Consider the following 24,540-nt stretch of genomic DNA (forward strand, 5'->3'; position numbering starts at 1 on the left):
TTATTGCATATCATTGAGACTGATGTTGGACATCATATTCCTATGTATACACCCAACTAGTCTTGCAGAAATGAATACGATGGTAGCCTGGATATTGGTAATATGCACCAATCTCCCTATATCCGCTTGGGGTGATGTTATATCGCATGCAGCTATACTAATTCGTTTACGACCTACTGTCACTCAATTTATCTCTGCGTTACAGCTAGTGACTAGGTGCAAGTATCCCGTACTTACACATATATGAATGTGTCATTCACGTGTCTATTGCGCAGCCATAGTGCACTACGATGAGTCCTCACAGACGAATGGGCAAATACGTTGGATTTGAGATTCCAACTATCGTCCGCCACTTAATAACCTTGCTAGGGAATCTCTTTATCGCTAGATTTACGAATTGTCATTTTGATGAGACAGACTTCTTGTTGTTAGGGGGAGATAAAAATATGGATGTTCAGCAGGAACAACAAGAATTTTCGTGGTCTGTCTCCACTATGTCTTATCTAGATATCTTTTAAAGTGACGAGATCACATATACCTGCTGCAAACATGCCTGCAAGGATGAGCGTTCCTATAAGAGGATGTAGCACCACCCTACACGGAGGTAAGCATGGCATCAACACCATAGAGAGTGGCACTCTGGCGTTACAGGTCATGGTCCCAGCTAGGATGCGTGGGAGGCCCATGGGTTCGAATGATACTTTGGCACAACTCGATCCTTTGATCATTGATACTCAAAATCCGTCTAATGAGAATGTTCCAGATTAAGGTTATTATTGGGGGTGCCTCAACGTCAGAACCTATTCCTGAGAATATAGAGCTATATGAAAATTACACTAGTGTACATGAGACGTGGGATAGAAACTCCATCATGATTGATGATGTATTTGCTCATATCATTGCGCATGAGTTTGTTGAGTCCGATGATATCGAACCACGCTCCATTGATAAATGAATGCCAATGTAGAGAAAATTTGCCTAAATGGAAATATGTGATCCATGTTAAGTTGGATTCTCTAACGAAGAGGAAGATTTTTCGAGTCATTGATGCCAACACCTCCTAACAAAAAAACATGTTGACTAATGGGTCTTCTTTAGAAAGCTTGATGAGAAAAAGATATAGTAATCTTGCCTTATAGCGCAAGGCTTCTCACAAAATACCCTGGAATTGACTGCGATGAGACATATTCTCTCTTAATGGATGTCATTGCACTCCACCACCTTGTTAGTTTGGTAGTTTCCGAATAACTGAACATGCAGCTTACAAATATGGTCACTACGTATCTCTATGGGGATCTAGATACAGAATATATATATGAAGGTTTATGGTGAACTTCATTTACCCAAGTCAAGTGGTTCTAGACCAAGGAGTGCATTTGCAATAAGGTTGCAATGCTCACTAAAGTGACGACTTGGTTGGGAAGAGATATATCAATGCCCATGCGTTTCAATGGCAAGTTTCGGATTCTATCGCGGTTCATGTTGGTGACATGATCTTCATTGGAAGACCTTAAACCTTAAAGATTTAAGGCCGTTGAACAATTGAAATTTGAGTTTGATATTAAGAATCTTGGGAGAACACGATTATGTTTCGGTTTGGAACTTGAGCATCGTGTTGACGGATGCTTAGGCGTTTTGATAAGGTCAAGCCTTCTAGCACACCCATGATAGTCTGTAGTCTTGATCCTGAAAATGATCATCTTCGTCCGAAGGATGATGACGAAGATGTGCTAGAGATAGAAGTGCCCTACGTAAGTACAATAGGTGCATTATTGTACTTAGCTCAATGCAGAAGACCGAACATCTCATTTGTAGTGAACTTGTTAGCTTTGCTCCAACGCGACGCCATTAGATTGGTGATGTGGGCTTCTATCCATACAGAGAGATGATGAATTCGGACCCATCACACACCAAGAGCGCGGCCAACACTGGCCTGCGTCCTTTATCCCCATCCCAAAACAACATTGGTGTTTCGAAAGGTTTTGCTGATACTGGGTATCACTCTGATCCACACATATGTCATTCCCAAACTGGTTACGTATTCACCATGGGCAAGACCACGATATCTTAGAGGTCTACATAATAGACTCTAGTCACTATATCTTTGAACCATGCAGAGATTATTACTCTTCACGAAGCGGTTCGTGAATATATGTGGATTAGATCCATAATTACGCATGTTCGAAGTAATTGTGGTTTGAAGTTTACCACAAGATGAGGCTACGAGTATTTATGAGGATAATGCTAATTGCTTTGGACAAATAAAGCAAGGTTACATCAAAGGCGACAACACCAAGCATAATCAGCAATAACAGACTCTCCTCAAGATCAGAGTGAACTATGTTCAATCTGAGGACAGTGTGGCAGACTTATTCACTAAGTCATTACCTAAATCCACTTTCGAGAAATATGTTAGTAGTATCGTGTGCGAAAGTTATCCGAACTCTCATAACCGTAGTCATCAGGGGGAGATGCGGACATCAACGAGAGATGTCTACATGTTTGTTCTCGAAAAGTGAAGGGTGTGTTGTACTCTTTTTCTCCTTCGACCGATGTTATTTTTGTCCCACTGGATTTTTGTTACTCGACAAGGTTTTTGATGTGGTAAAGAGAGGAGCACCACGTTTGGGCGACACATGGGGCAGTATTCAAGTAAATCCAGAATATGTGTCTGGCCTAAATTATAGATTACTTATGTAAGAGTTGTAATAGAGTTTGTATTAGAGATATTCTTGAAGATTTTTTCGTAGATATCCTAATCATTGTACGATTATGTTTCCTTGCACAATTCAAATTCTATGTTTGTAATATTCTATATAAAGAGACCCATATTATCAATGAAAGACACAAATCATTCTCCCAATTCTCTCTGCTATTCTCTGCATACATTTTTCCTAAAACATTCTTTGTTTTTTTTTTTTTTGAAGAAATGGATAATTTCATTAAACTTATCTTTAGCCAGAATGCACGTACATCAGATGCTGTCTCATACCAAAATCATATATGGTATAAGCTAACTAACAAAAGATAAGTGACCCTCACTAATAAAACATTTGCTCACTTATTGAGCCTAACAACAAGAAACAAAATCCTCCCTACCAAAACCTCTCATGAACCAGTAACCTAGTTGCCTAGAGACCTCAATTGGTGTACAACTAGAGAAACTAAGATAAAAGTAGTAGAAGACCTAACTTCTGGCATTAGGCAAGGAAACCAGGAAAATTCAAAGTTTTCCTTTGCCCTTGTCTCTAGGGCTGGGAGCAAAACCAGTGGTTGTAGGATATGTAGGCTTCAGAGGAACGCCACTACCCTTCTTGTTAGAACGCTTATTTTTATCCTTACTACCAAGAGGCCTGCGTGACTTCTTCTTCAGAGTGACTAAAGCAACATCATTGTCATCTTCAATTAACCCCAACGCATCAGCCTGTACAGTTGGAATCTTACCACTTCTTAGAGGAAGGATTACAAACACTACTGCAATTTTGTTTCTTAGAAGGCAGGCCCTCTTGTTGCTGCACCTACATACCTGTAGAGTCATCAAGATCACAAGCCTCAATAGTAGGCTCCAAGACTGGAATCGGATCACTTTCCAATCAGTGCCCCATAGTCGTATCAGTCACAGTAATATCCGCTACAGGTACAAAGCCCGTCTGAGGAGCAGGGGTATGAATTGGCAGCTCTGCTCGTCAAAAGACTGGCTTTCTCTTCAATGGGATGGAAGAGGAAGCGGTGAAGAGATCATTCTTATTCTTAGAGAGAAAGAGAAAGAACCCCCAGAAGTTAAAGGTCCAGGAAAATGCAAAACCCTAGGTGTAGGAATTGCCATGTTTGGCTCCACATAAGAGATTTTGGCATGTGTGATGAGTCCACACTGAGATCATCTCCCTTTCAGATGCTCAAACTGAAACTGAAGAATAGGTTTAACACCAACATCCGGAAAAACTTTTCGTTCAAGCAAGATTGGTTTAGAGATATCATGAGCAAATAAAATCCTAATCGAACCTTTCTTGAATTCATATCATAATCCAAGAAACCCCCCAGGAGGTTCTGGATCAAGGTGAGATTCTCAAGCTCTTCATACAGGGGTAGGATTCTAGAAATCCTAACCCAAACTCGAAAATGCTTAAATTGGATTTCATGCAATGGTTTAACGCCATCTTACTCTGCAAAACACACAGGGGCTCGATCAAAACACCAGACACCCCCCCCCCCCCCCTCAAGAGTACTTTATTCGATCACGAACCGATTCAAAGGAGAATAAGAACAGGTCCCCAGCTCGCTCCCGAATCCTAAACTCCTTGTCCACCATCCAAGTACGATGGAAGTGGGTTTTGAAAGCCTTAGGATCAATCAACTTTCGGCAGTTTGCCAAGGAGAAAGCATTGGGAGGACCTGCGCATAGGGCCACCACCAATCTTTTCCAAATCAAGGGCACTGCCACCCTCTGCGAGGGCAAGAGAGTCAGTGAAACTCATTGTAACAACATCGATGGAAGCCATGGAAGAGGGAGAGAAATTGAGGAGAAGTGATAGTGGAGGCTAGCAGAGGAGGCAAGGACACCATAGGCTACTAGGGTTTGAGAGAAAAACTCTCCTAGGTACTAGTTACTTCTGATGTTTAGGGTTGTTTCTTCATCTATTAGTATATTTATTACATATATCGTCACATGATATAGTTGTTCAAAAATATATAAAAATTTATCTTGCTTCTAAAATAGATAAAATTGTTTTTCAAATTTAGCTAAAATGCTTTTATAAAAAAAATAGATTTTTTCTTTTAATTTTAAAACTAGCCTCTTAACACACGCTCACACGTCAATTGACATTTTTTTTATATACTTTATTTGTGTCTATAATATTTTATTTATAAAAAAAGAGTTTGTTTTAGTAATTTCTCTAAAAATATGTTTATTTTTTTATGAAATTATGAATAACTTTTTCTTTCTTCAAAAAAAAAAGTTAACTTTTTGTTTAATAAGTAATTTTTTTATTTAAACTGCCAACTCCAAAAAAAAAAATGCTATTGCAATTAACAAAACAACAAAACGTCTAAGATCTTTTTTTTATTTTATAATTTCTTCAATTCAATTTACTATTATATTTACTATTTTATCCTTCATGTGTTAAATTATAAATTTTTAAACTATTATCAAAGAAGGGTAAATTATGAGTTTTTGAAAATTTAATCATAAGCTTTATTGGCTTTAATTAATACTGATGTCATCTATTATGCAATTAAGTAAGTATACCATACTGATATGCCGAGAGGACGGTTAGAAAAGGTCGATATCTAAAAAACACTGATCGCACAATCATACTAAAAGTACGCTCCTAGTACACCTACTTTTTAGAACATGCAGAGACCTCTGCAGTTGGCAAACAGTGCCGAATAAACCTGAAACGACATCGTGTATCCATTTGCAGACAAACTCTCTGCTCTTCCTCCTCCTGATTCACAACTAACTGATTGAACGTGATCACCCTCCCAATCAGAAATAAAGATAACTTGTTTCACAGGAGTGATTCTGGTCAGTCTCCCTATTAAACTAAAAGACAAACTAATCTCTCACCGCCTTGACAGAGAGACCAGCATACATTCTCCAAACTGTAGGGATCATAGCAATGAAGCCCGCCGTGTTAGGGCAACACGTGAGCAATATCCTTACCATATAATGGTGGTTATCCTAGAGCCCAACCTTCCCAGCCAAACCGAAGTTAACGTGCACATCCTTTTAGAGGGCAAAAGCAACGACAAGGCTGGAAATCGAGTCAGTCATGGCTTGAAATCAAGGTTTTGTCGTTGAAGACTATCGTCGACAATAAGAATCCTAGCAAAAAGAGAACTAGGGTTTTGGAGTTTGAGTGTGTGCTCTTTATTTCTTCTCTACTACAATTCTCTGAGGGTATGTTTATTTTACAGGACTGTCATGCCCCTCCTTAATTTCTATAACTAATACCTTACTCATGTTTGGTGCTATGTACGACTAAGGCTTACAATCGAAATTCTTCATCCTTGCTAAAGCTTTAACTACCTTCTTGACAATGATTGTCATACCCTTTGAGCAGCATGACAAATGCATCGGATGCGATTTGAATCTCGCAATCTCTAAACTCCTCTAGTAGATTTTGAAAGCGTTATCATTCCTCAAGAGTATATCAATCACTGTCGAATGACACATTCATGTGCAAAGCTTCAAGCTTTGGGTGGCCTAGATGAAGAGTCGAAAAGCCAATTGTGGGTTTGTCTGATGTTCTTGGATCAGAGAGATGATTTTGTTACTGGAGAGCTGTGAAACCAAGGATTCAACGCCGTCCGATTTTTCGAAGACGGTGAGGGGTCATTGGCGATGGGAGCTGGGTCTGGTTGGGTGTGGAGTAGTGCCGCCAACATGGGGGTTTGGGAATGAAGTAATAGATGGGGTGGAGTTGAATTGCAGGTTTAAGGAAGTGAGAATGATGAACTGAAGAGAAGAGTAGAACGAGTGAGAGAGGCTTTCGCAGTCCATGATTTTTGATGTCTCTATGATAGAAGGTGTTGGGATGTTGTAGAGTCTCATTTAAATTAAAAGAGTCTATATATGTAGTTGGAGAATAAGGGATAGATTGTGTTTCACTAAATAAGGGTTTCTAAGCTCATCCAGATCCAACCCGTCGTACCACACACACCCTAAATGTAAAGCCATGGCCGATGTTATGTATATATGCACGGCTCTAGCGACTGCCTGTAATAAGACGTCCGTGTTGATGTGAAAGACAACACGGCCGTAGTTCCAGCTCGATCCATCATTTATTTTATTTAAGAGATGGAAACTAGCTAGTTGAGGCCCAATATAGATCATAAAGGACTGGGTGAGTCATTGATTAATGGAGTAAATTGATTGATGATGGTCTAAAATAAAAGTCATCATGACGTGGCCTTACGTATAGATCGATCGCCATTAGTCGGATGGGATTGTATAGAAAATCAGGTAGTTCTGGAATCGGCTGAGTGATTAGGTAGTGATGGAGCGATGCGCAGCCACGAAGGGCCGGCGCTGATGGATATTGATGTCAGTTAATTCCTCCGGTGTTTCCTCCACGTGACAAATGCATATATGCATATGCTAATGGCAGAAGAATTAATGCAATATTGGAACATCGGACCAAGTACACTGATAGCTTGCTTGATCGATCAGGACTCAGGAGGCCAGAACTTGTTAATTAGGTCATTCCCCTACGTAAAGCTCGAGCATCTGCCTTTTCAACTTTTAGTTAGGCAAGTGCACCGCATCAGGCAAATGGCAAAGGCAAAAGGAGAGGTTTTGCCTCCTAATTATGCAGTATTCATTGATTTTTCTTTTGCCTTTCATTTTTTCGGTGCGAGGCAAGACTTTCATCTGCTGCAGAGTACATTCTTTTCTTCTCAGTTTTGCCCTTGCTTGCTTCTGCTTCTTTCTTCTTCCCCTTCTTCTCTGTTTCTGTTGTCTTCTCTGTAGCGAGGTCAAAAGTGGGAAGAGAAAAAGCTGGCAGATAAAATAAAGTATTTCATCTGCTTTAATTATGTAGGCGCCACTGGATTGGTCAACCAAATCAAGGGGCAAAAGTCGCCGGTGTGCTTGGTCGATCAGGCTTTTAATCGGGCAATAACGCATGCAGTTTGTGGATTTTATTTGATTTTGGGCTGATTAAGAGGCAAGACAATTTGATTTTGGGCTGGTTAAGAGGCAAGACCATTGTCTTGCCAGCTGCGGGAATGGTCTTGCCAGCTGCGGGTTATTTGCTCTAACCATCCTTAATGCTCGCCGTCTTTCTCTCTCGATCTGTATGAACGATCTGTATGAACGATCTGATATTACATCACATGAATAACATGCATTCGTATACGTAACACAGGTACATGTTACCTAAGCCAACGGCGTGCAACTACAGTAATACTACTTTTTTCACCATTGACTTTGCCTTTATCCATCCTACTCAAATTTAGTCTTAACTAAAAATTGATGGAGAATAGATAAAATGTAATGCAATACTAGCATGGAATAACAAGTATTGATCGGAGCACTATAAATACCTGCGACCAGAAACATGGCTAGCTATAACTGATCCATCTACCAGAGACATGGCTATCATCAATCACTTCTGCTCATGCCTACTACTTATCTTTCTCTTGTTCATGATATCCTTGTTCGGGTTATCGAATGCAGCCGCAACTTATAATGTGATGAAATATGGTGCAAAAGCAGATGGGAAAACAGACTCAACCCAAGCATTTGTCAAGACATGGGCAGCAGCATGCAGCTCTGCTCAGACAGCCACCATGTACGTCCCCAAAGGAAGTTTCTTGCTGAAAGCTGCAGTGTTCAGAGGCCCTTGCAAGAGTAGAATTATCGTTCAGATATACGGAACCCTGATTGCCCCTACTGATTATTGGGCTTTGGGAAACTCCGGTCACTGGATCTTGTTCATTAAGGTCAATAGACTTGAAGTTTTAGGTGGTAGACTCGACGCCAAGGGAGCTGGCTTTTGGGCTTGCAGGAAATCAGGAAAGAGCTGCCCTGTTGGAGCTAGGGTATGATCACTTCGGATTTACATGTTGGTATATATATATTACTTGCTTAGCAACAAATTTTTAACTATATATCTTTTGTGCAGTCGATAACGTTCAATTGGGCAAATGACGTTGTGATAAGTGGTTTATCATCCGTCAACAGTCAGTTAACTCATCTTGTGATCAACAGCTGCAACAATGTGGCTGTCCGAAACGTTACGCTGTATGCTCCGGATGACAGCCCCAACACTGACGGCATTCATGTGCAGGGCTCAACTGGGGTTACTATCACTGGTGCAACCTTGATGACCGGAGACGATTGTGTATCAATTGGTCCTGGAACCAAAAACCTGTACATGAGTAACATCAGGTGCGGCCCAGGACATGGCGTAAGGTAAATTCTAAGTTGAGTCCCAATCAAAGTTGGTAATGGAGTCATGTGTGCTAAAATTAATATCGATGATGATCCATAATGATGCAGCATTGGTAGTCTAGGCAGGGCAGTGAACGAAGCTGGGGTCCAAAATGTGACGTTGACGAATGCAGTTTTCACCGGATCGGACAATGGAGTACGAATAAAGTCATGGGCGAGGCCCAGCACTGGGTTTGTGACCAACATTCTCTTCCAGAACATCATGATGAGGAACGTTGAGAACCCCATCATCATCAATCAGAACTATTGCCCACATAACCAAGGTTGCCCTAACCAGGTACGTACTTAGTAATGAGTAGTTAAATCACCTATTTACATATATACCATTTAATTGTCTTTATAAATTCCGTTAATCTTCAACTAATTAATCTATGTACGTAACATGCATGCACGTACAGAGTTCTGGTGTGAAGATTAGTCAAGTAACATATAAGAATATACAAGGGACGTCGGCAACGGCGGAGGCGGTGACATTTGACTGCAGCCCAAGTAATCCGTGCAGAGGGATTAGATTGCATGACATCAAGCTTACATACCTAAATAAGGTAGCCACATCTTCATGCAATAACATTGGTGGAACCAGCACCGGAGTAGTCATGCCCAGGAGTTGCTTGAGAAGTTGATTATATATGTTTGATTCCTAGCTGTACGTTTTCTTTAATTGTTAAGATTAGGATTGGTGGCGATGGGCCAGTGGGTGTGCGCGCGCACCACATGGATATGCAGTTATTATCAAAGCTTCCATGGTTGTGTCTGCAGTAAATCCCATATTGCCTTTCGATGTATCGATCTATATGATATTACTTTTCTGAATTTTATGTTTCGGTGCACTGAGGTCTCATATAGTATTGCAATGAAATTCGTAATTTCTAAGTTTAAAATACCAAACAAATAAAATTGTTAATGTTTAGAAATTATGAATTTGTTCATCTGAATTCCATATTTTTCTCCTTTATCTAAACAAACCAAGTGTTTTTGTAACTCAAAATGTAGAACGATATATAGTTAAACAACTTTCGTGGTTCTTTTGTCATGTTTAATTGATGTAGAATTTGATGGAATCAATTCACTACAAGAGAAAATGTCATCGGCGACAACCAAAAGTTGTTGTAAAAAGTCTAAATTTCTCGTTGAATTAAAAATGCGACGATTTTGGGTTGTCACAACCAGTTGTTGCCTTATGTGTTTTACTGATTGTCAAAAGCAACGAAATTACACGGTTGTCGCTTTTTCAATATGCGACGCATTTGGTTCCTCGCATATAACAAATTGTGAGACACACAAGTGTGCTACTAAAAACTATATGCGAGACTTTATATTTGTTGCTATTTTTAATATATGAGACTTCGTTTACGTCGCATATTCCATATGCAGGGCTTGGATGTTTGTTGCATTTTCAATAAGCGACGCAATTTGTTCCTCGCGTATGACATATTGCAAGACAAGTGAGTGCGTTACAGAATGCTATAAGCGAGACTTTATGTTTGTTACAATCTCTAATATACGAGACCTCGTTTACGTTGCATATTCCGTCTGCGAGGCTTATATATTTGATTAAAAATTTATATGCGGGACTTTTTTTTGTTGCAAAAAGTAGCTGCGAGGTTTCATTTTTGTTGTGTACATTAATATATGACACATATGTATTTATTGTAGAAACTTATAAGCGAGCTTTCTTATTTGTCTCCTATAATTTCGTTGAGGAACCAATTGCGCCGCATATTGAATAAGCAACAACCGTGTAATTTTGTCGCTTTTGACAATCAGTAAAACACATTAGGCGACAACTAGTTGCGACAACCCAAAGTTGTCGCATTTTCAATTAAGCGAGAAAAGATTGTCTGTTGCAAATTATTATAGACGAGGTTAGGTTGTTTGTCTCATTTAATAATAAGCGGAATGCGAAAAATGGATACATATTTCTTGCTCAAATTTAATTATTTATTTAAAAATTTTAAAATAATTCCAATATTTGAAAAAAATAACTTCATTAATAATATTTATCTGTAAATAAATTGGTTGTCGCCGATGGGATCATGTGCGACAACTAAAATTTCCTCGTATTTGCCAAATTTTTGCGACGATTTTTGGGTTGTCACAATGAAATTCCTCGCTTTTGCTATTTTCTCTTGTAGTGATTGATGCAGGTCATTTGTTTTCCAACAGTGATCAATCAGCACTTAGGTGTATTCTTTATCACTCTGATAACGAATTCTAACTAGCTAGCTAGCTAGGTGTTTATTGCACTTAATAATTTGCAAAATTAACTTCGATCACAAAGTTGAGAGGTTCGTAAAGAGAAATGCGCTTGCTTTAAATCTCAGTGTTGTAGTTCTAGTTAATGCTTACTACAATAAGAACTGTATATAACTTCAATGAAATTTATGCATGAAACCCCCTCACTTCACAGTTTCATGGATCTTCTATAAATGGATCATTGCTCTCTCCAACGAACAACAAAGCATCAAGCATACACATTAACGCATTTGATTTTGGGAGTTCCAGCTTTGCCAAACAGCATGTTTAGAGCAGCTCAAGCAATATTTTCCGTAGTGCTTATTGACATGCGCTGCAACCGGGTCAATTAGCTCATCAACCACCGTCACCGCCACCTTCCCCCTTTAACATCACAGCAGGCCTATTGCGGCCAGGGTTTCCAGGCCATGCCAACTGCCGCCATCAAACCCAAATGACATTACAAAGTGTTCGTCTTCACTTCAAAAACGGAAATCTAGACCTCAATCTTTACTCTCAAATTAGAAGTAGGCGCTGCCTGTTGTAAAGCTTTCCTTGTAATTGAAGAGATTTGCTGGCCGAAAATGTTCCTCGATCTTAACTCCTTTATTTTCTCCACTGCTCGAGAACACTTGTGCTTAGAAGGCAGCTCTTTGGTCAAGGGTTAAATGCTGATGGAATGGTTCTAATAATTGATTATTTTTCAGTTAGTAATATAGATTCATCATAGTCGGGCAAAGTTCTTTATGTAGTCATGAATGTTTTGAAAAGGAATGAATTTGATGAATCTCTCTTTGAAATTTATTTATTGAAGGACTAAATATTTGTCCCTGTACTTTTCTCCATAAAACAATTCAATCCAAAATTTTTGAGTTAAACAGGTTATGTTGTAGAGAAACTGAATTTGAGAGGAATTTGCTGTGTATTCTCATTGATAATATGAGTCTATTTATATAAAGGATTACAATGTATAGAATCTCAATCATACAAGGAAAGTAATCCTACAATGAATAGGAATCTAGATCCTTCTAATTTAACTCTATTACCACTAGGGCCAGTAACCTAGAGTTTGGGCCAAACACAAATTAGGGTTTACTTGAACACTCCCTCTTGTGTTGCCCAAACGCGGTGCTTCTCTCGTTGCCTCGTTAAAAACCTTGCCGAGTAACAAAAAACTCAGTGGGACAAAAATAACCTCGGTCGAAGGGGAAAAAGAACACAACACACCCTTCACGATTCGAGACGAACATGTAGACATCTCCTCCTGATGTCTGCACCACCCCCTGATGACTATGATAATAGGAGTTCAGATAATTTCCGCAAGCCAATTCTTGTCACATGTTTCTCGAACGTGGATTTGGGCAATGACTTAGTAAACAAGTCTGCCACATTGTCCTCATATCGAACCTGGTTCACTTTGATCTTGAGGAGCTTCTGTTGTTGCTGATTGTAGAATAATTTAGGCGATATGTGCTTGGTGTTGTCGCCTTTGATGTAGCATTGCTTCATTTGTTCAATGCAAGTAACATTATCCTCATAAATGCTTGTTGGCTCATCAGTGGTAGACTTTAGACCACAATTGCTTCGAACATGCGTAACTATGGACCTAAGCCATATACATTCACTAACTGATTAGTGAAGACCAATAATCTCTGCATGATTCGAAGAGGTAGCGACGAAGGTCTGCTTTGTAGACCTCCAAGATATCGCGGTCTTTCCCATGGTGAAAACATAACTAGTTTGGGAGCGACCTTTGTGTGGGTCAGAGAGGTACCCAGCATCAGCAAAACATTCCAAAACACTTATATCGTTTTGGGATGGGGAAAGGGAACGCGGTCCACCATATGTGGCATCCCTGACACTAGATGGGTCCGAATCCATCTTTTCTCTGTAGGGATAGAACAAGCCCATATCGATCGTACCACTTAGGTATCGAAAGATATCTTTAACACCAGTCCAATGGCGTCATGTTGGCACAGAAATATATCTAGCTAGCACGTTCACAGCGAATGAGATATCGGGTATTGTGCATTGTGCTAAGTACAATAATACACCTATTGCACTTAGATAGGGCACTTCTGCCTCTAGCACTTCTTCGTCGTCATCTTTTGGACGGAATGGATCATTCTTTGGATCAAGACTCCGGACTACCATTGGGGTGCTTGAAGGCTTAATCTTGTCAGTGTTGAAACGCCTAAGCATCTTTTGGGTATAAGCTGATTGATGAATCAGAATACCATCTCTACAGTGCAGAAGTTCTAAACTGAGGCAAAATCGTGTTTTCCCAAGATCTTTCATCTCAAACTCGGATTTCAAGTGTTCAACGGTTTCCCTTAACTCTTTAAGGGTGCCAATTATGTTCATGTCATAGACATAAACCGCTACTATTGCAAATCCGGAACTTGTCATTTTTATGAACACACATGGGCATAGTTCATTGTTGACATATCCCTTTCCAATCAAGTAATCACTTAGACGGTTATACCACATCCGTCCGGATTGTTTCAATCCATATAGTGAGCATTTCAATCTAATTGCAAACACACTCCATGATTTGGAGACACTTGATTTGGGTAGTTGAATTCCATCTGGAACTTTCATGTATATTTCCGTATCTAGATCCCCATATAGATACGCTGTAGCCACATCCATAAACTGTATGTTCAATTTTTCAGAAACTACCAAACAAGGTAGTGGAACGTTATGACGTCCATTACAGGAGAATAGGTCTCCTCGTAGTCGATTCCAGGGCTTTGTGAGAAGCCTTGCGCCACAAGGCGAGCTTTGTACCTTACAATCTCATGTTTCTCATTACGCTTTCTAACAAATACCCATTTGTGACCAACTGGTTTGGTGTTGGGCGGTATTGGTACAACATTGCCAAATACCTTTCTTTTCGCTAGAGAATCAAGTTCTGCCTGGATCGCATCTTTCCATTATGGCCAGTCAACTCTACGTTGGCATTCATCAACTGAGCGTGGTTCGATGTCATCGGTCTCAATAATCTCACGCGCCACTGAATGCGCGAATACATCATCAATGATGATGGAGTTTCTTTCCAACGTCCCATGTACACTAGTGTAATTAACAGAGATCTCTACGTTCTCAGGGATAGGTTTTGACATTGAGGCGTCCCCCAATGATGTCTCTTGGACATAACCATAATCCGGAACATTCTCATGGGACAGATTTTGAGTATCGATAATCAAAGGATTTGTTTGTGCCTTATTCGCTCTTTTTCTAGGGCGAGTATCCTTCGAACCAATCGGTCTACCTTTCTTCCTTACGGGACCTGCGGCCATAGACGCCACATCATTGCCATTCTGGGCAATGGCGTCATCTCCTGCTGTCACAGAAGTGGCATTATGTCTATTATTTGGGACATCAATCCTTGCAGGCACGTTTGCAGTAGGTATGTGTGATCTCGTCACTTTGGCAACATCAGAAAACGCATCAGGCAGAGTGTCTGCTACGTTCTAGAGCTCGATTATTCTTCGCACTTCAAGTTCAGACTGTGCGGTATGGGGATCGAGATGAGACATAGTGGGGACAGACCACGACAATTTCTGTCGTTCCTATTGAACATATGTGTTCTTATCTCCCCCTAATGATGGGAAGACTATCTCATCAAAGTGACAATCTGCAAATCTAGCGGTAAAGAGATCGCCTGTCAAGGGTTCAAGGTAGCGGACGATGGTTGGAGATTCATATCCAACGTATATGCCCATTCGTCGTTGTGGACCCATCTTAGTATGCTATGGCGGCGTAATAGGCACATAAATGGCACACCCAAAAATGAGTAAGTGTGAGACATCAGGCTCATATCCAATTACTAGCTGTAACGCAGAGTAAGATTGGGTTGCAGTGGGTCGTAGACGAAGTAGCGTTGCTGCATGCAATATTGCATATCCCCAAGCAGAAACAGGGAGATTGGTGCGCATAACCAATGTCTGTGCTATCATATGTAGTCGTTTGATAGCAGCTTCTGCGAGACCATTTTGGGTATGAACATGGGGAACTGGATGTTCTAGTTCCCCAGTGACATGCAATAGTCATCGAACGTTTTCGATGTAAACTCCCCAATATTATCAAGTCGAATCGACTTAATAGGATGATCTGGGTAGTGAGCCTGTAGCAGGATAATCTGGGCGAGGAGTTTAGCATAAGCAGCATTTCGAGTGGACAATAGCGCGACATGTGACCAGCGTGTCGACGCATCAACCAATACCATAAAGTATTTAAATGGTCCATATGATGGTTGAATTGGTTCACAGGTATCCCCTTGGATTCTCTGTAAAAACGGAATGAGTATTTTAGGATCCTTTGCGTAGGACGGTCTCGGTCCTAATTTCCCGAAGGAACAGGCTTTGCAAAATGAGCGAGGGGCCTTAGAAGCAACCAATGAGGATTTTGGTTGGACCTGAGCGTCTGTAGCGCTATTAGAAGCAAAATGTGTGACTACATCTCCCATCATGGCATTCGAGCCATGGAAATTGGTGTGTGTGGCGTCATGACCACGAGAAGAGGCAACCATGGCGTCATGCTCATGGTTGGCGCCATTGATGGCATCATCACATGGGACTTGGGCAGCCCTATGGCCCCCCAAGACTGCTGCATCGCCAAAAGCTGCAATTGTTGCGGTCTTGCTAAGTCTAGGAATCAATTTTCGATTCTTGCTTTTTCTCACTCTGAAGAATGGATGTCCGTGTAAAGTCTTGAGTATATGGATCATCATGTCACGACCAGGGTGTCCTAATCGGTCATGCAAAAGCCAATATATGTCTAAATCTAAGAGATCTTCTCTTATGACATTATTGGATTCAATTGGTCGAATTGTATGACATAAAGTCCACTAGATTGACACATAAGCTTCTCTAAGTTCTTGGCTATCATCAATGCAGAGACGAGGAAGGTGGAGAGAGTCTTCTCGATCAACATCGTATCAGTGATTTTCTGTCCACAGAATTCCATCATAGACTTGATACGAAGTGCTTCTGAATTGTAGTCAAGTACAGACTTGAAATCACAGAAGCAGAGGCTATGTCATCTCACTTCTAAGTCTGGAAGCAGGGAATCACGGACGTTGCCAAAACGCTGCTTGAGTTCTACCCATAGTTTTCTTGGGTCTTCCTCATTGAGGTACTCATTTTGGAGCGCGTCATTCATGTGCCTTGTCATGAGAATGATGGCTTTAGCTTCATTCACCTCTCTCTTAGCTCTATTTGCTTCAAAAGCAGCAGCTTGTTGAGGAGTAAGCACGTCCTGACTTGGCTCTTGGATCGTACTCAAGATCCCATCAGCCTTAAGATGTTGGCGCACATCACGGACCCACTTGTGGTATCCTGCGCATGTTGTCTCTTGTGGAGCGAAGCTCAACTTGTTCAGGGTACTCATCCTGAAAACCAACAAGAAAATAGGGTTAGTTTCGGAGCAAAAAAAGGCTACCACAAAAAACTATAAAATTTCTGAGCGTAGTAGCTTCCAAGAAAATCCGATTCCAAGAGGGGTTTTGGATTAGATCGAAACAACGATGTATGTGGTCGATCGTTTTCTTCTCAACAAACTCGAAGTTTGGAGGATTCTACAAGCTCCAAGTTTGGAGTGAGCACGAACCCCCACAGTTCGGCTTTTTGGTCTACCCTATGAAGAAGAGAGGGGGGTAGAAGAAGGGATGTTGGAAGTCACAGATAAAAAGAAGAGAAAAGTAATAAAAACTTCAAAAACTGGAACTTTTCAAAAAGTTTACCTTGAAAAATTGCCAGAAATCTAGACCGGAAAAATGACACAGGAGAAGGGTTGACCGGCTTTGACCTCAGGTGCTGACGTGGCTACCGGGTGCTGACATGGCGCTCTGATGCTGACGTGGCAGGCTGACTAGATGCTGACGTGGCTGATGACGCAGGGCTGACGTCAGTGGGCTTCAGGCTTCTGGGCTTCTGTCTTTGGGCCAAGATCAGCTGAGCTTCTAGGCTTAGGGTTATTTTCCTTTTGGGCCGAAGCTTTGGGCTACTGGGCTGGGTTAACTGAGGTAGGCAGCGATTCGGCGGTGTAGTCTCTTTAGGTGGTCGGTTCGGCAGTTTCCAGGCCGGTTCCAGTGATGGTTTTTCGGTTCCCGGAATCTGGGGACGAGGTGCAGCTACTGACAAAAGATGGCAGTGGAAGGTGGACTGGAAGATGGCAAACCGGGCAGGAGATCTCGGATTCTTCTTGGGAGGCCAGTTTGGTCTCTTTCAGTGGCCGGTTCAGGTCGATTTCGGCCTGTTCTAGGGGCAGCGTTGCCGTTTCTGGGCTCCTGGAGGTGAAAACTTCAAGGTGGGTGGCGGTCGTTCCTTGGATTTGAAGGCTACGAATATATGGTTTCAGGGTTAGGGTTTCGTGCTGATAACGTGTTGTAGAGAAATTGAATTTGAGAGGAATTTGTTGTGTATTCTCATTAATAATAGGGGTCTCTTTATATAGAGGATTACAATGCATAAAATCTCAATCATACAAGGAAAGTAATTGTACATTGAATAGGAATCTAGATCCTTCTAATTTAACCCTATTACCACTAGAGCAAGTAACCTAGAGTTTGGGCCAAACACAAATTAGGGTTTACTTGAACAGGTTAGTCTTTATTCTCTCTAATTTTCACACATTAGGTCCAAAATGTCTATTTTACCTCTCACTTTCTCTTTTTTATTGTTATTTTTAATTTAGTTTTTCTACTTCTCTCTCTCAACTTATATATATATATATATATATATATATATATATATTTTCTCGATTTCTCTCTTTCCATGGCATTTTCTTTGAAACACTGCCAGTGGCTCCTCCACGTCTACTTGCGCCGCAGCCAAAAGAGGCCTCGCTCCTCCTTCTTTGTCACTCTCATCGCTAAGGAACACCCAAGGGCGTCAAGGTTAAAGAAGTGGATGGGGATGAGTATGTGAGATTGCTGGAGAAGAAGAAGAAGAACAAGAGGAAGTTCGGGAATAGCTAGCTAGTGAAATTGGGGGTTGGTAATATGTGAAAGAAGGCAAAATTGAATACTCAGATGATGAATTTGAATGGAAAATTTTCATTGCTCTCGTGATTGGATCTTGGTTTTGATTCACATATTTGGGTTTTAGGGTCTCGTAATTGTTTATATAATCATGTGAATTTGAAAGTTTGAAGTTTTGTTTGATTCGATGGATTCTAGTTGTTCTTTTTGGGTTTGTAGCTATTTTGTTGCGCCGAAGGAGAACAACGAGTGGTGGTGCTTCTGGAAGTGCAGTCGGGACTATGCCTCTGGAGGTCTTGGAAGAGGAAGCAGATAGGGAAGAATATGTTCGGGTAGAGGCGGAAGACACAAGAGGTGCAAAGGCGGCGGAGAGTGGCTCAGTAGAGAGAGAGAAGAAGAAGAAGAAGAAATAAATAAAAAAAGAAAGGAAAATTAAAAAAGAGAGAAAAAATAAAAATAAATAAAAAGTAAGGGGTAAAATAGTCATTTTGGACCTCATGTGTGAAAATTAGAGAAAATAAGGACTAACCTGTTTAATTTAAAAATTTTGGACTGAACTGTTTTATGAAGAAAAGTACAGGGAGTAACAAGTATTTAGTCTTTTATTTAAACAGAAAAAAAACAAATTACAAAGAATATATGGACTTCCATCATGTTCAATTATCACAGTTCTACATGAGGAATTAGGAATTTGATCTCCAATAAAGATAAGCGGGTTAGTCCTGAAACATTAATTCCTTATCTTCTTGTCACTAGGGCACACAATCTTGTGTTATCATTGAAACAAGAAAAAATCTAGTTCCAACCTGGTTGCTTCACTTGTTGATGTAACAATGTGCTCATTGTTGTGTTTAGGGTGTACTTAATTGATAAGCACCTGATTTTTATGAAGACAACCATTTTCGATGTACATGTGTGTGAATCAGCCACTACTCTTTTACGTCGGAAGTCCTTACTCTTTTCTCTTTACGAGTCACATTTGCACACTTTACCGAAATCATACGATAAATCTTTTTGTTTCCAGCGTAAGACCTTAACAAATCACAATTGCTTCTTCTGTCGGCTTTATTACACTTTCTTTAAGAAAGACACTTTAATAATAAACCTAATCTTTTACGAGTCTTAAACACATCGATGAAAACAATAGCATCAAATTTGTATATGGGTTTTGAGAAAATTAGGGTTAAAAAAAAAAAAAAAATGAAGAAGAGGAAGAAGAAGGGAAAATTATATAAGCAAAATCCCCTTTTATCTATTTTTGGGTCGGCTAAGTCTCATTTATCTCTAAGCAGGTTCCTCTGTTCATCTTCACTTGCTCTCAGAAAACCCAAAATGGCATCAGTCATGGTTTCCCAGGCTCTCTTCTCCCAAACCCCAATCCTAATCAGACCCCCCACCCGCACCCCCAAATTCAAATCCTTCTCCTCTCCCTCTCCCTCCCTCGTCCACATTCGCACTCCCAATCCCAAACTCCCCAACCTCCGCCTCTCTCTCCGCCGACCCCTCTGCATCTCCGCCACCACCCAAACCCTAACCCTAACCCCGCCGCCGCCGCCTTCTCCGCTCTCCCACGCCCCCACTCGCACTCTCACCACCCTCTTCGCCGTAACCCTAGCCGCCTTCCGCACCGTCTTCAAATTCGCCTCCCAGCACGCCCCCGCCGTGGCCTCCTCCGCCGGACCTCTCTTCTTCGCCGCCCTGGGTGACCGCCCCAGCGGCTACCTCAACACTCCCCTCACGGTCGTCGCCGCCGGGCTCTCCAAGTGGCTGGACATCTACAGCGGCGTTCTCATGGTTCGGGTTCTGCTGAGCTGGTTCCCCAATATTCCCTGGGACCGGCAGCCGCTCTCGGCCATCCGGGACCTCTGCGATCCCTACCTCAACCTCTTCCGCAACATCATTCCTCCGATTTTCGACACCTTGGACGTGAGCCCCCTCCTGGCTTTCGCAGTGTTGGGCACGCTTGGCTCGATCCTCAACAACAGTAGGGGAATGTACTGATGGAGCTGCTTTCGATCGAAATGGGGTATGGAATTGTTATAGGTTAAGTTCGTATTTTTGGGTGGGTTATTTGTAATGTGATAACCTTTGTTTTTATGGGACAACTTTCGAATTTCACTATGAATATATATATAACAGTTTTGTATCATGAGATTTTCCTTCTGTCTTTTATGTGTTGTTGCAGTTTTATATGGATGTTTGAGTTCTCAAGTTTTGAATATGATATTATTGCAAGAGATCATGTTTTGATGTGAAAGTTTACTTACTTGAAATTGAGGTCTGTGATCATATTATTAGTGAATTCACGTAAGGGGATAGGAAAGGAATTTCCAAGTTTGGCTTTTGAGGTGTGATGAATCATAAGTCATGTTTTGATGAGAAAGGGATATATGAGTCGTTTAGTTTGAATTTTATATTTTTGATACCCAGCAACCCTCCAATCTGGAGTCACCTGCAGAATCCTATAGTCCCAAGGAGATGTGAAATCTAACCAAATAGCTAGGTAAGTACTGTGAGGGGGTTTGAACAGAAACCATATTTGAGCAAAACATGTGCCTAACTATTCCTGCTGCCCCCTCCTTGCTGAGTGGTTTAGTTGGCTTATTAGGTGACTTCCAGTCAAGATTTTGTGTTTAAAGTCAAAATGTTGGCTCCAGGAGCTGGTGAGTTAAAAGAAAGTCATTAACTAACTTCCACCAGAATATGTCAGGCTGCTAGGCTGCATATATTACATTAAGATAGACAAAGGTCATTTCTCAATCTTGCTCAATGCATTGGGGTTCTAGTGTGTGCGAGCATGTTATTCCTGATAGGATCTCCATTAAGATTTTGTTTCACGGGAACGGTATCATCTACATGTTTTTTGGAGATTTCTGTTACTTTCACATTGAGTTGGAGAATTTTACATGGACTAGTTGATGTTGTAGCTGTTGCGCTAGGTACTCGTTTCTAGAAACCCATGCAAGGGAAAATTAACTATTCTCTCTATATGACCATATTACGAGCATTGCATGGCTAGGAAATTTTATCACTGTTTTGCTTTGTAGGGACTAATGAGAATGTTCATCTTCTTACATCAGTTATGCACTGCACAGTTTGATGAAGAAGGGTATTCATAGGTGATCTGGCTTCAGTTTTACATTTGAAAGAAGGCGATCTGTGGTTTTGCATCTCCTTATTGTGTCTAAAGGTGTAATTTGAAGGGTCTATTTAAAGTGTTCAAGTTATTGGTATAACTAATCTTTACCTAGAAATTTTGGCTTTGGCTTAGAAAAGGAAATACGTTGCTTAGTTTTTTTCGTTCGTTTGTTAAGTTTTCCTCTGGTATTAGTCTAATGTCAGTTTACTTATTATGATTATGAAATGGACTTATTCATGTTAGGGCAGCGTACGAAACTATTACCTATGTAGAAAGGGTAAAAGACATGGTTGGCACCAATCATTTTTATGCGTTGTATTTTTTGCTTGGATAAACAGGTAGTCTCCTAGTTCATTTAAGAGTGCAGAAGCATGATGTATTTGAAACCGACCTCGTTCTGACCAAGGATTCAAAGTTTGGATCTTTGTGTAGGTTGAGTTACTTGATGACATTGCTTGTTTGTGCTATCATATGGCCTTTATTTCTTGTATGAGTGAACAAATCTAAATAAGTAAAATGGGTGATGTGGCTTTTTGTCTGAGTGAGGCATAGTGTAATCAGCAGGGTATACCATTTTTACTACTGATTTTCTACACAGTAAGAACTGAGCTATAACTTATGGATATATGGCTACTTTTGTGCAAGACTGCAAGATATTTACATAACATCTACTTCTTCTGTTATAGCTTTGTATTTGGAGTGCGTGATAGCTAACTTTGTACTCATCAAAACTTGTTAGTATGGCATTTGGCCCCAATACCATATGGATTGTCACAATTGGTCACAATTGTGTGGGTGCTGCAATTTTCTGCTGAGAGGTTATGTCAGTTTTGGCTGTTAGGCTGTCTATGCATGTTGATTTTTCCTATATAAACAGATTCAGACAGGCTGCTGTCCATTTAATTATTCAGTGGACCATCTAGTAGCATTTTAGAATGTTTGGTAATGTGTTAATCAGGGGCTTCTTGTTCAATCTTCTGCGACCTTTTTCTTGCCCCATTCTTTAGCATACACATTTGTAGGAAAGGCTTAAATTAACTGATGAATCACTGTCCAGAAGCCGACTTGGCAGTTTGGTGTATCACAGAGATAGGAGCCTAAAGTGCCTAATTGCTTAGCTTTATGAGTCAAAAGAAAATGAATTCAAGGGAAAATGGGTGCCTCCCTGACTGCTTTTCTGTATTGTTTTCCAGTCTCTCCAAATTTGTGACTGCACTTTTCTTTCTATCATCAGGGGTGGTCAAGAATCAAACTTAAACATTGAAACACTTGAATAGCTATTTGTCCATGGGAATCAACTTTCTGAAAGTAGAATGGTGGTTGCATTTTTGCAACTGATAAAGATATGATACCTCATGCTTCGGCCGATGACGAATTGGGCCAGTGTATCTAACGTTGTCTTTGTAATTCGTATAAAAAAACACAAAAACATTTGTCTTGTAATTACACATCCAGTATATTTCAAGCGTAGCTTTTTACATTTACCCATAGCATTAATTCAAGAGACCATTGGCCCAGCAACCAGGAACCCACAGTTTTTTTTTTTTTTTTGTTAGATAAAAAGGTGATGTCAATCAAGAAATAATGAAATTTTATCTTTGAATGTGATATAAATTATGACATCATTGGCCCCAAAGCGGGTCAAGGAGGCAATTTTAATATGAAAAATAGAAGATTGATACACTTGGAGACGTGTGAAGTTGTAAAAGAAAGTTCCCTGTCACGAAAAATAAAACTTGAAAATGAAAGGTTTTTTTATTATGGTGAAATGCCACTGTCATGCTAATCATGATTGTTAAGGATTCATAACCAAATTCTATGATACTAGAATTGACTCGTAAACCAACCTAAGTTACAAAGCTTAAATCCCATGCTGCACACGCATATGCAACCCATATCCTAAACAAACTGCCTAGTCCAACTCAAGTTCTGTTCTCATAATCATTTTTTACCATATGCATGTGGATTTTCCCTATGTTAGAGGTGAATTGCTTAATGAGAAATTGTGGTGCATCATTTATTTTGTTATCTTATATTTTGTCTTTTTAATCCATCACATGTCAGACCAAAAAAAAAAAATCCATCACATGGTTCTGGTCATAATCATATGCTTATTTTTTTTCAAATTTTTAACCCTCCATGAATAACCGCACTAAATTTGGTCAGAACCAAATCTTTGACGATAACTTACTCGTCCCTACCGGTTAATAAACCAACAATTGGGGATGCGATCCCTCAAGCAATACAGTGTGGTCGAGGGAAATAGACGTCTATTGCCCCTCATCTTTGCACTTCCAATTTTCATCACCTACGTCCAAATTTCAAAATTGTTTTCATTTGTGACTTCACAAGCTAACTTAGCACCGACATGAGGGCTCACTTTTCAAACTTTGACCATAAGTTTGGACGAAATATCCAAACTCCCTCAGCTATGCAATTTTTATTTTAGATTCATTTCAATATACTTTTTTACATCAATTAATTAGAAAAATCAATATAGTAAAAGGACTTAAGAACTGTGGATTTACTTTGAAGTGATCTCTTGAGTTCTCAAGGCGAGCCTTGGGTTAGGTCAATGGCTTGGATTAGAATGAGCGATAATGGTCATCGATTAGTCGCATCATACAAGAGAATTAGGGTTGGGAGAGAGCAGCTGAACTCTCATCCATCTTTTTCTCTTGCATGCACTTGTTTTTAGTTAGTCTTCTTTTGACTTATGTGTTACGTCTGATTATGTAGGAAATACATGCATGTAAAGTAACGTTGTAAGTTTGTAAAAATCTAAATTTTGTAAATAGTATTGTTTCTTTTTTTAGAATATCGTAAATAGTATTGTTGAAAGTGGCAAAAAGTTAATATTGTGCATAACGTCTCTGGAAAAGAAATAAAATTTCGCGACCTTTTTATAGACAAACACATTTTATACTAGTTTATCTCAAGCAACCTTTTTAGTGAATGTCTGTATAGAAAAATGAGGACATCTTTATTCCGGTACGAGTGCCGTACAATGATCAAAACTACACATACATTAAGTTTCTTCTGATGAATCATTCATACATGAATCAGTCATTTTGAAAACCAAATGTCTATCTATTATCAATAAAACAACAAAAGGAAATGTTACTGACACCTATACAATAAAACAATTTACACTCTTCCATCATATTTCTTTTTATTTCAATTTCCAAATTTGCTCTCAGTGACAAAAATGAACTCTGCGCA

General features: G+C 40.1%; 2 protein-coding genes across 2 annotated transcripts; both read left to right on the plus strand.

Annotated features, from left to right (window-relative positions):
* The first annotated feature begins 8,097 nt into the window (after positions 1-8,097).
* On the plus strand, positions 8,098-9,582 carry LOC112190851 (polygalacturonase). Its single transcript, XM_024330352.2, has 4 exons — positions 8,098-8,547; positions 8,631-8,920; positions 9,008-9,236; positions 9,358-9,582. Exons 1-4 carry the CDS (start codon positions 8,098-8,100, stop codon positions 9,580-9,582), a joined length of 1,194 nt encoding a protein of 397 aa, XP_024186120.2.
* A 9,850-nt stretch (positions 9,583-19,432) lies between these two features.
* Positions 19,433-20,331, plus strand: LOC112190479 (ylmG homolog protein 1-2, chloroplastic). The gene has a single exon (XM_024329913.2). It carries the CDS (start codon positions 19,512-19,514, stop codon positions 20,178-20,180), a length of 669 nt encoding a protein of 222 aa, XP_024185681.1. The 5' UTR covers positions 19,433-19,511; the 3' UTR covers positions 20,181-20,331.
* The last annotated feature ends 4,209 nt before the right edge of the window (positions 20,332-24,540 follow it).

The sequence above is a fragment of the Rosa chinensis genome, chromosome 2, assembly GCF_002994745.2.
Source record: "Rosa chinensis cultivar Old Blush chromosome 2, RchiOBHm-V2, whole genome shotgun sequence".
Taxonomy (NCBI): Eukaryota; Viridiplantae; Streptophyta; class Magnoliopsida; order Rosales; family Rosaceae; genus Rosa; species Rosa chinensis.

Coding starts and splice junctions, on each gene's coding strand:
- LOC112190851 (XM_024330352.2), top strand. CDS start 8,098: ATGGCTATCATCAATCACTTCTGCTCATGCCTACTACTTATCTTTCTC. Junction 8,548..8,630: donor GCTGCCCTGTTGGAGCTAGG/GTATGATCACTT, acceptor TCTTTTGTGCAG/TCGATAACGTTCAATTGGGC. Junction 8,921..9,007: donor GGCCCAGGACATGGCGTAAG/GTAAATTCTAAG, acceptor ATAATGATGCAG/CATTGGTAGTCTAGGCAGGG.
- LOC112190479 (XM_024329913.2), top strand. CDS start 19,512: ATGGCATCAGTCATGGTTTCCCAGGCTCTCTTCTCCCAAACCCCAATC.